This window comes from Channa argus, chromosome 13, assembly GCF_033026475.1.
Source record: "Channa argus isolate prfri chromosome 13, Channa argus male v1.0, whole genome shotgun sequence".
In the NCBI taxonomy this organism is placed as follows: domain Eukaryota; kingdom Metazoa; phylum Chordata; class Actinopteri; order Anabantiformes; family Channidae; genus Channa; species Channa argus.
The window spans coordinates 25,445,058-25,456,570 of NC_090209.1; the positions used below are offsets into that span (position 1 = coordinate 25,445,058).

Consider the following 11,513-nt stretch of genomic DNA (forward strand, 5'->3'; position numbering starts at 1 on the left):
ATGAGTCCTTATTGTCCAGGTGGGTGAGGGCCAGATGGAGGGTCGTGGAGATGGCATCGTCCGTGGAATGAATTGGACGATACGCAAACTGCATGGGCTCCACAGTGACATGTACATGAACTGCAACTAATGTTTGTAAGGTAAAACATTTCCGGTTCTTTCCAATCAAAGAGGGAAAACACTACGATTTAACTAATAACACAGTGATCGGTCGGTGACCTGCTGTGTGTCTTTGAATGGATGTAACACAGAACACGAGGATGAAGTGAGACCTGGCTGTAATGACACTGCAGCATAAAGTTTCAGACAGGACACACATTAATTAACCTTCATTAAATTCAGGGTTTTAGTGTCTGTTAAAACAGTTTTATTCAAAAGCTGGGTTACACAATACTTAGTTAAACAACAGGGTTGAATGTTTTATACAAGTATCACAGGATCAGACACTGACACTCACTACAATCAGTATCCTGATGTAAAAATTGAAAACAGACTTTCAGAAATGTCAAAGATGAACGATACGTTACGAGGATTTGCTGTTTTATTTTTATTTTAAAGAACTTTAAATAATCATATTTCATCTTTGCAGCTGGTAACTAAATGGTTAAATTTTCCAGTTTTTCTTCAAATCTTAATTTTCTTCATTTAATTCAACTAAAATCCAACTGAGTCTACACACTTTCATTAGCCAACTGTAAAAACTTTGAAAAGTGTTTGAAAAACTAAAAGAGAAATCAGAGAAACACAAAAACAAAGTGAAAATTTGTAATGTAATATTTTTATTGACACACAGAGTAAACAAACGTAATTCCAATAAATCTCTTATGGAACAAGCGTCAATTCAGGCCAAGTAGAACTGGCCTTGTCATATATAAGGTACCAATAAACCTAAATCCTACAGGGAGACTCCACACAGAAAGTGGCCCCGGCTGCTCTTGAACCTATAAAGTACTGAAATATTAAAATACATTGGTTCTTATGTGGAATGATTTAGTGAACGTTGCTCGTTAAACTGGTCCCATCCAGTCATTGCTCATCATTTTAGTATATTAGTTCAGATAGTGTCCGATAAATCATAACAAGCAACTCAAAACACTTTAAAGCTTTAAAAAAGATTTGAACAAATTATATTTTAGTTTTTTTTAAATGGCATGAACAGAATATAAGAGCACAAACATGCATGACACAATGTGAAATGACATTCATAAATGTGGGTATAAGAACATGCATTTTCTAAATGTTAAAATATGACTGAAATATTGAAAGTATTACTGAAGAGGGATATTTGTGTTTCTCACTTGCTGCTGTTGATTATTAGTTGATAATAAAGATTTGTAAAGTAAAACATCGATGCTCATCGTTCTCATGCAGGTCCCTCACATCCCATCATACAGTGTCTGAGTCTATCTAGTCATAGATGTTATCATAATGTAAATCATAAGACAAAGACATCGTGCTGGGACACTATACAGGTTTTAGCTTATTAGTTGTTTTGTAAAGGTAATATATTAGAACATGAACAGTTAGTGGCCTTGGACTCAACAGGATGTGATGAGGAGCAGATGGTGGTAATAGTAGTAGCAGCAGCAGATATTGAAGAAGCACTAACCTTCAGTCACAGGACCTGAAAGTGCTATTAAAGAAAGAGGATCATGAACAGAGAGGTTTAGACAACATTTCAGAACTTGTTGGTGGATCCTCACAGTCCACGTCGAGGATCGCACTTCCTTCTCTGATCTTTGTTTGGGATTCTGAGCAACTGTTGGGTAGGAGAAGTACAAATTGCTTTAGTTATGGATTATAGAATTCTGTTTTATTTACATATTAAACAGATAAAGATGAAGCATTACCAGAGGCACAGTTAGGACCAGTCAAAGGAAAAGATTTTGTAAACTGAGCTGAAAAAGCTGGGATCAAAATCAGTTAATTGGATGTAAAAAGGTTTTGTAAATAACATTTTATCATTAACAGACAGATTGTATATAATTTCCAGAGCCGTTGCTGATGGCTGTAGATGAGACTGAAAGTCCGAGCTCCTCTATCAGAGACTCATACAGAATGAATTCATGTGAACATCCTGAAATCTGAGACAACTTGACACATTGGGGAAAAATATAGTTTCAGGTCATAAATTTCTCTTATTTAATCCATAACAGCTGACAGACTCCTCACCTGCTTATTCAAACTAACATCCTGTGGTGCTATGACTTCAGCAATTCTATTGTCACACTCCTGTATATAATTTTTTTTTGTAACTAAATGTTGGACAGAGGGGATTGTTAGTGTCCTAAAACTGCATTGATAGTTGGGAATAAAATCTTACATGATCAAAACCATCAGTGCGACAATGAGTGCAGAATTCTGTAAAGGACATAACTTTAAAAATTTAGAAAACTTTAGAAATTTAATTTTGGCTTTGGCTGTTTGTGCATTTAGAAAGAACAATGTCCTACACTGTCCAAGCTGTGCAGTTGACACCATCCTCTGAAAAATATCCATGCGGACAGTCCTCACACACTGTGTCCGATCTGCTGGTTCCTTAGAGACAGAGAAAATCGGAGATTTATTAAAAGACCCCAAACATCAGATGAAAAGCACGATAAGTTCTGAAGATCCTTTTTCTTACCAGGTGCTTCAATCCTCTGACCAGGTGCACAGACTTTATGTCTGACTGCAAAACTACATCCTGTACCATCATCAGACAAACTTCTGCAGAAATATCCACTAACTACATCACAGACTACGTCTGTTGTCGCTGTGCACTTCTGTTGCGCAAAAAGACCCTGAGCTACAAAGACAAAAATGAAGTTATTATTAAATTTCAAACTTAAAATGAATCTGTTAAATTTACAGCATTTTAATTTAGAGTTTCCATCTGACTGTACCTGCGCCACAGGTAGAACAGGGGAAGCATCTCGTCAGGCCGTTGGGTTTGTTCATGAAAGTCCCGTCCTCACATGGGACACAGTACGTCGCTGAGAATTGGGTGCAGTCTCTCCGAACAACGTTACCTGTTCAAGACAACATAACATTAGTGATCTTTTAGGGTTCTGACTAGAGACATGTAAGAATTTAGAGTCATTTCCAAGAGTCACTGCTGATCTCTGAGATTTGAACAAATGAAGCATTTTATCACAGTGGTGATTTATGCTTCATTTTCAATGCTGAAAAAAGCTGGTGACAAGCTTCCTGAGAGTGTAGATGTTCTCACACCTTTATTTCACCGCTGCAGAGAAACAGGAAACAACTGTAGATTTCTCTAAGTGACATGTTTTACATGGCTGCAACTAAAGTTGTCACAAATATCACCACGAGTGTTTGAACTTCTTGACAAATATTGTCTTTACCAACGTTTTTGTCCAATTGTGTATAAAATTCCCATAAATTGTGAAAACGGTGAGTTCACGTTTGTCTGACCCGCACACAACTTAAACATCCTGCTCCTTCACAGCTGCTAAGAGCTTTTAAATGTGATCAGAGTTTATAATAAACACAATATTTATTTACATTAATACAAAATAGGCCGTGTGTAAACGCTTTCGCCACGATCGCGATTATTTCCACCCATTCACGTGTAATATCACATGTGAGCAGCAGATGTCGCCATTTCTTATTGTGCTAAATGAACCATTTTCAACGCCATTGCTTCTTAATTCTTTAGTAAAGCTTTGGCTGTTTGTCGACCTCTAGCTTCAGGCCTAATAACGACCTATTAACAAGCATCATTGCTGTTTTTGTTGCTCAAAGAAAACCGTGACGGCACAGAGAACCAAATTCCGACAGCACCTGAATGTAGCATGCGTCATGTTAATTCCAGTGGTCAAATTGAGACTTTTTTTTTGTTTCGTTTTCGTTTTGACATGTTTCCAACGTTTCATACCTTTGGAGCACATCGGGCAGCAGCGTCCATCCCGTGTAGTGAACTCATATCTCCTGCAACACAACGCTGGTCCCGTGAAGGCAGCGACAAACCCTGAAAACCAGCGTGACAGCGTGAGTCTGAGATAAAAACTTTGGGTAAATTACGCACCAACTCTGCGGTACTTACCAAAGACAAGCAGCGCAGGAAACATCATCATTAGTCACCGACACTTTAAATTGGTTCTGTTTCTAAGTAAAGTTTCCACAACTGGCCGAATTTAATCAACGCTAAAAAGAGAGAAGCGACCCTCCATCCACAGGAAGCCGTGGAAAGGTTTCTCCAGGTCACATGATCCTGAATTTAATCCCTACCACACATTTCAGGGGGAAACCTTCCAGATTAAAACCACCAGCAACAAAACAAATGAGCTCGAGGTTTTAATCAGATTTCACAATAATAAATCAGCTAATAAATCAGAATTTTTCTTTTAGGAAAAATATAAAACCAGCAAAAAAATGCTTTTACATCAATAAATTACCATTGAATCTTGCAGCAACAACAACAACAACAACAACAAAAACATATTTAGCAACAGAACCAACAATAAGGATGTGAAAACAAATATTGATGGTGTTAGTTTTTGGGAGTCATCACTGATAACATGAGTTAGAAACCAAACATAAATTCAGCGAAATGTAAATCAACTGCAATTTCATACAAAGACAAAGTTTTGTTTACACCACACTGTTCAGTTATTGGCCCATAAATCCCCTTTTGTGTGGAAGTTTGGGGAAATGCCTGTAAAACTCACACTAATCACATTTTTACTTTACAGACGAAAGAGACGTTCTTATCGAGAACCATGTGTTTCTCAAACCACAGTTAATAAAATCTGATGAAACCGTAGTGTTTCAAAAAGCTCACTAAGTAAAACAATCGCTACCAAAGAAAATACAAAATAGATTTTGAGAGAGAGACTTGTTATAATCTCAAAGGAGTCTTTACTTTTAAGAAAATCAGAGCCAGAACAAATTTGGAAAGCAGAAGTGTTTTAGTCAGAGGGGGAATTTACGTTGATGTGCTGATATAATATGACTTTGTATCTAAGGGCAACAAATTGAAAAGCTGACGTCTTGCTCGTTTGTTTCTGTATGAGAACCACTAGAAATCTTTAGTTATGGTCTCATTTCTCTGGGATATGAAGAGGATTGGAATGACGTGTAGGCGATTACAAACGGAGTAGGGTCATAAATAAGATTTGGCTTCAGCCTGCTCCCTTTTGGTCTCACTTGAGAGAACACAGAGTAAATTGTACAAAGATGCAATGGTCCTCAAAAGAAACTCTTAGAATGAAAATGTTCTCCATCAAGTGTTTTCTTTCAACAGATCATTTGTGGCTGCTAATTGACGCTGGTGGAAAAGTGTAGCACAGGTTTGAGCTGAGATCATTTCAGTGGTTGTACCTGCTCCACAGTGACATGTACATGAACTGCAACTAATGTTTGTAAGGTAAAACATTTCCGGTTCTTTCCAATCAAAGAGGGAAAACACTACGATTTAACTAATAACACAGTGATCGGTCGGTGACCTGCTGTGTGTCTTTGAATGGATGTAACACATAACACGAGGATGAAGTGAGACCTGGCTGCAATGACACTGCAGCATAAAGTTTCAGACAGGACACACATTAATTAACCTTCTTTAAATTCAGGGTTTTAGTGTCTGTTAAAACAGTTTTATTCAAAAGCTGGGTTACACAATACTTAGTTAAACAACAGGGTTGAATGTTTTATACAAGTATCACAGGATCAGACACTGACACTCACTACAATCAGTATCCTGATGTAAAAATTGAAAACAGACTTTCAGAAATGTCAAAGATGAACGGCTTGCAGCTTGTCCCAGCAGAACCTGATCCACTTGTTGGTTTGGCATGACCAAGGTGGCCTTTGGTGGATGGGTGGGCTGGGATTCAAACCCCTGGCCCTCTGCATCCCACCCCAATGCTCTACCACTTTTGTTAATACACACACAGAAGTCAGAGACCCACGTTTCTTTGACATATACCGATAAAAGGCTTCCAAAATAAGTCAGAGGTGGAGGAGAAATCAGGTGACTGCTGCTGCAGGTATACGTTACGTGGATTTTCTGTGACCAGGTTAGTTAAGTGCACGTAACAGAGACAAGGAGCACGAACCACTTCACCACTGTGATAAAACTGGGACAAAGCTGAAGCTTAGAGGTAAATTAGGATCAGTAAATCTTGGAGTGTTAGATAAAATGGTCAAAGTACAAAACAGTCTGAGTGAGTTAACAGCAGCACAAGCTTTTCCTACACACTGCAAACACCAAGTCTCTCACACACACACACACACACACACACACACACACACACACACACACACACACACACACACACACACACACACACACACACACACACACACACACACACACACACACACACACACACAGAAAGTTAATGCTAAACATGTTATGGACTGTAATAAATATGTAAACTAACTTGGTGTGAGGACAAGAGAAGACAGTGGAGCAGGAATCATTTACATTTGTCCAAAGCATCACTTCAGTAACAAACTGTCACCGATCAGAAACCAGAGCCGATGTTCTGCTGCTGATGTGGAATGACTTAATTTAACTGCTCATTCATTCAGTAAATTATTTTAGTAGTGAGTAGGTTTTAGAAGTTTAGTAGTAACATATTTGTTTAGAGTTATTCAAAACATTTCAAAACTCAAATAATCATTTCAAGAGAGATGCAACAAACATAAAAAAAATATATATAAAAAAATATATGAACAGTTAGGAGTTTACATAAAAAATTAAGATACAAGGGCACAAAATGTAATGGTCTTGGTTCTTGATTCTTTGAAATACGATTTAGAAATGTTATTGATATTTTTCAATAAAAAGCTGCTGATCTGACTTCTTGACATGCTCTTGACGTCGTCCTCTGTTGAGAGCAGGATTCTCCATGTGAACATAACTGGCTTCATGTATTACTCTCTCATACCATCTGTCTTCTCTGTCCAATTGCAAATGGTCTGGTATTCACATGCTTATTGTTTCTGTTTGCACTGGAACAAAACAACAAAAACACAAGAAACTAAGAAATAATTGCTTGTCAAGTATGTGATGCTGCTGGCATTTGTATTTAGACACACGTGGAAAATACATCAATCACACTTGCAACCAGTTGAAATGGAGAAAAGTTGACTCAACCTTTGTGCTGTGTGTCAAACAAATTGGGGAAAAATGTGGACAATCTCAAGGTTACAAGTCCATCTCCAGAGATCTTAATGTTGCTGTGTCCACTGTGCAGATCATCATGAAGAGGTTTACAGCCCATGGCCAATAATTTGTCCAGTGCATTTTTTGGCTTCTGGAATTCAGAACTACATTTGACTGTTCTTCTGTTTTTTTTTTGTGTTGTTCCTGTGCAAACACGAACAATGAGCACGTGAATAACAGAACGTTTGCAATTGGAACAATTCTCAGAGAGAAAGGTTGGACTTTCTGACAGGGCGAGGGCCATGACTGTAGGTACACTGCTGATGCTGGTCCGGAGCTGTAGATCCTCTTTGGGTTCTCCATTGTGGAGAACACTCTTCACTGCAGTGGACTGAACACACTACGTATCTCTTCTTGCGTTTGTATTGTGGTGGTGTCTATCTGGTGGATGATTCGTTGTCTCATGGTGTTGGTGGGTTTGAAGTGAAAAGCTATGTGGTAGGTTCTGATGATCTTTGTGAGCTTCTCCGACAGTCCCACCATGTGAGGAATCACCAGGTTCGTCCTTTGACTTTGAGGCTCTGCTCTTTCCCTCGTGCTTCTGTTAATTAATTGGTCAAAAAACATGATCCAACCTTCATCTAAGTCTCAATAAAATACAATGTGTTTAAACTAATAACACAAGCATTAATAACTTATTTTTGAAACACACTCAGCTCAGTCATCTTGTTAAGATTAGGTTTTCTTAATGTCAGTATTTGTGTTTTACGTTTTCCAGCCTGAACTGTAAATGTTTAAATGATGGATTTAATATGGACAAGAACAGGACAATAATTTGTCTCATTAGTTACCAAGTTTCTTCATGTTCGTAAGTTGGATGAAGATCTGAGCACATTGTAAAACTTTAGAATTATCTGCATCTAAGCCTAAAGGGTTCACTTGTCTTGAGCTTGGAACAGTAGATGTATGAAATAAAAGTGAAAAACACCACTATATCAATGCATCAATAATTAACACTAAACTTATTTTTTACAAGAAATAAATGAACATGTTGTACCTTTTGTGTTTTCTGCTTATATGAAATCCAAACTAAAGGGAAATATTAGAACATGAACAGTTAGTGACCTTTAGGTGACTCAAAAGCAGGTAATAAGGACAAAAATGTTAACACAAAACAATAAACGATTTAGTGGCAGAGATCAGAAAAATTAGTAAGGGATGCAAAACAAGCACCGACCTTTGGCAACTAACCAACCAAATGTAGATACCAACAAAAGGCAGAAAGGTACGACCAAAATGTGACGACCCCTTGATGCTTCTGAACAGACAACATCTTGGCTCGGACTTCCTTCTTGGATCTTCCTTTGGGTTTTTGAGCAACTGTTGGACAAAAGAAACAGAAGTCTGCTTTAGTTCCAAATGAAACTCATTTAAGCATCATTTGGTTTAAAATAAACTTAAAGACTTGTACTTGTTAATGTTCTCAAATGGTTCTACTGAAGGTCATATTTGTTCGTGTGAACGTCCGACAGGTTCTCTGATTAACAAAGTGAAAAACTGACTGATCGTCAATGTCTAGAAATTCCAATGGATAACGGAGATTTTTCCACCACAGTCTTGAGACATTAAGACACACTGTAAATGACCAAACATCCCAGTGCACATTTGGAACAATGACTGCAGAGTATTATAAAACATAGTAACAAACACGAATCATTTGCTTTGCTTTATGAGCTTTTAGAGTAAATTTAGAAAGAACAATGTCCTACACTGTCCAAGCTTTACAGTTGACACCATCCTCTGAAAAATATCCAGGTGGACAGTCCTCACACACTGTGTCCGATCTACTGGTTCCTTAAAGAAAAAGCCCAAAACTGAGGTTTATTACACAAGGAGCAAACATCTAACATAAATAATCATTAATGAAGATCCTTTTTCTTACCAGGTGCTTCAATCCTCTGACCAGGTGCACAGACTTTATGTCTGACTGCCAAACTACATCCTGTACCATCATCAGACAAACTTCTGCAGAAATATCCACTAAAAACATCACAGACTGCGTCTGTTGTCAACGTGCACTTCTGTTGCTCAAAAAGACCCTGAGCTACAAAGACAAAAATGAAGTTATTATTAAATTTGACACTGAAAATGAATCTGTTAAACTTTAATTACAGCATTTTAATTTAGATTTTCCATCTGACTGTACCTGTGTCGCAAGCAGCACAGGGGAAACATCTAGTCAGGCCGTTGAGTTTGTTCATGAAAGTCCCATATTCACATGGGACACACAGTGTCCCTGACAGTTGTGTACAGTCTCTTCGAACAACTGTACCTGTTCAAGACAAGATAACATTAGTGTCCTCATCACATCAGCAGGGTTTGTACCATTAAGACCAGTGGGTTAGTCAGCTGTCTTTGGGCTGAACTCCAGTTCTCATCAGGCTCACATTGAATCAGGGTAGATCACCATGGTAACTTATGTTGCAGGACTAAACACCTCTGGAGGATGTCAGGATCCTGACATGGACAAGAGACTTCACACCGCGTACACAAGGAGTCCACACATTAAACAGGTTAATAGTAATTTTGTCTTTCCACGCTTTAGATGTCTCACTGAGGTTTTTCACACTTACTGTCCAACAAGTAAAGGCGACATTTCAAGACATTTATTAACTACACTACAATTTCACTACATCTGAAATGGCAGCAATATTCTTTCATTCCTGACAGGATCCTCAGAGTGTAGACGCTACTGCATCCATCAGTGCAGCTCAGAACAACATGAGGTAACTTCTTGATGGAGACTTGTCAGAAATAAAAATGAGAATCTGGCTGCAACTAACAACTTTTACCTGACAATTATTTCATTTGAATAATCCCTCTGTCTCTAAAATAAAGAGAAATATCAAAATGTCCATTACAGATGCCCCATAATAAGGTGAAAATATTTTTGTTTTGCCTAAAAAGTAAAAAAAAAAAATCATTCTCATGATCCATGGAACTTCTGAATAATTGAAACATAAGGAAAGAAACTATAATGCGTTTATGCTCCGGTCAGCATCTGTGGTTTCTTTGCAGGCTGCGTCTAGAAATTATACATGCGTCAAAGTCAAATGTGTTAATATCTGCTTTCCGTTGAAATTACTTTTATTTTGACAGTTTAGTATTACACAGAATAGCTTCAATACATTTACTGTAATGAAGGTAGTCTGAACTAATATTTTATATTATTATTTGAGTTATGAAAATTGACAGAAAACTTGAGTCCCATAATCCCAACAGCAAATGCAGCATCAGCACTAATCAATCAGAGTCGGATTATTTATCAAATTATACAAAGTCTTCTTTTCTTTTCGGCTGTTCCCTTTCAGGTGTCTCCACAGTGTCTCCACAGTGTCTCCAGTGTCTCTGCATCCTCGGATGATACGATCCTCTGCTGTTATCCAGACTTGGGGCTGGTACAAGATGACACTGGCTTGTGCCCCATCGTGGTTGCATTCTCAAATTGTACAAAATATTTACACCACAACTTACAAAAACCTGAATTATACACAAGAGCTGAGTTTTTCGGTGGTAAAGTCAGAGTCGTTAGACAGATTCATGTTCAAAAAACCATTAAAGGAAACGGGAAACTGCCGTGTGACCGCAGTTCCATTCAGCCAGGGTTAAAATCACTTCACCGTTTGAGCTGTTTGCACAGTTTCCTACCTTCTTGACACATGGGGCAGCACTGTCCATCCCGTGTGCTGTACTCCTTTTCCCGACAACATAACGCTGGCACCGTGAGAGCGACAAGCCCTGAAAAACAGACACAGTTGGGAGCGGTTCCTAGTTAAGCTAATCATAGCATATTGCTAAGCTAATGTTAGCATCGGCTAGTAAAGATTCGATTCTAGATTCTAGACTCTAGAATCTAGATTCTAATTGTGAAGATGTACGTCACCTACCAGACACAAACACAAACGTCGGAAACATATCACATGATCACACGATACTTTATAACGTTTTGAGTAGATTTAACTATACGTTAATCCACCGTTTAAATCCACTTCCTTCTTCCTCTGACGTACTTCCGGCAGGCTGCACACCGCGAGCAGTAACACTGCCGTCTAGAAACAGTAAGTCATCTCTCTTTTTTTCTTCTTTTTTTTCCTTTCGCTTATACCGGGAGTTCAGGGTCGCCACAGCGGATCATTGTCCGCATGTTAATTTAGCGTTACTTTTTTTTTTTTTACTTTTTTACGCCGGATGCCCCTTTCTGACGCAACCCTCCCCATTTGTGCCGGCACTGCACAGCTGGGGATGGGAAAGACCTGCTGGGTGTTTCATGTCTTTTTTAAATGGGCAAATTAAATTCATAGTGTTTTAAATTGGAACATCTCAACAGCTCAAACTGCCA

At 38.3% G+C, this 11,513-nt stretch overlaps 2 protein-coding genes across 2 annotated transcripts; both read right to left on the reverse strand.

Moving 5' to 3' along the window:
* Positions 1-758: 758 nt before the first annotated feature.
* On the reverse strand, positions 759-4,214 carry LOC137139749 (tumor necrosis factor receptor superfamily member 14-like). The gene is made up of 6 exons (XM_067527441.1): positions 4,049-4,214; positions 3,881-3,973; positions 2,886-3,011; positions 2,627-2,788; positions 2,454-2,538; positions 759-1,759 (listed from the first exon to the last, which is right to left on the reverse strand). The coding sequence occupies exons 1-6, from the start codon at positions 4,077-4,079 to the stop codon at positions 1,651-1,653; spliced, it is 606 nt and encodes a 201-aa protein (XP_067383542.1). The 5' UTR covers positions 4,080-4,214; the 3' UTR covers positions 759-1,650.
* A 1,354-nt stretch (positions 4,215-5,568) lies between these two features.
* On the reverse strand, positions 5,569-11,496 carry LOC137139745 (tumor necrosis factor receptor superfamily member 14-like). The gene is made up of 8 exons (XM_067527434.1): positions 11,062-11,496; positions 10,823-10,912; positions 9,321-9,446; positions 9,057-9,218; positions 8,884-8,968; positions 8,352-8,494; positions 8,172-8,203; positions 5,569-7,715 (listed from the first exon to the last, which is right to left on the reverse strand). Exons 1-8 carry the CDS (start codon positions 11,087-11,089, stop codon positions 7,515-7,517), a joined length of 867 nt encoding a protein of 288 aa, XP_067383535.1. The 5' UTR covers positions 11,090-11,496; the 3' UTR covers positions 5,569-7,514.
* Between the last annotated feature and the right edge of the window lie 17 nt (positions 11,497-11,513).

What these genes read in the sequence shown, in the direction of transcription:
- LOC137139749 (XM_067527441.1), bottom strand. Translation starts at nt 4,079, where the DNA reads ATGATGATGTTTCCTGCGCTGCTTGTCTTTG. An exon ending in TCCTGCGCTGCTTGTCTTTG is followed by an intron (nt 3,974 to 4,048) that starts GTAAGTACCGCA and finishes GCTGGTTTTCAG; the next exon opens with GGTTTGTCGCTGCCTTCACG. An exon ending in CTGCCCGATGTGCTCCAAAG is followed by an intron (nt 3,012 to 3,880) that starts GTATGAAACGTT and finishes TGTCTTGAACAG; the next exon opens with GTAACGTTGTTCGGAGAGAC.
- LOC137139745 (XM_067527434.1), bottom strand. Translation starts at nt 11,089, where the DNA reads ATGTTTCCGACGTTTGTGTTTGTGTCTG. An exon ending in GACGTTTGTGTTTGTGTCTG is followed by an intron (nt 10,913 to 11,061) that starts GTAGGTGACGTA and finishes TCTGTTTTTCAG; the next exon opens with GGCTTGTCGCTCTCACGGTG. An exon ending in CTGCCCCATGTGTCAAGAAG is followed by an intron (nt 9,447 to 10,822) that starts GTAGGAAACTGT and finishes TGTCTTGAACAG; the next exon opens with GTACAGTTGTTCGAAGAGAC.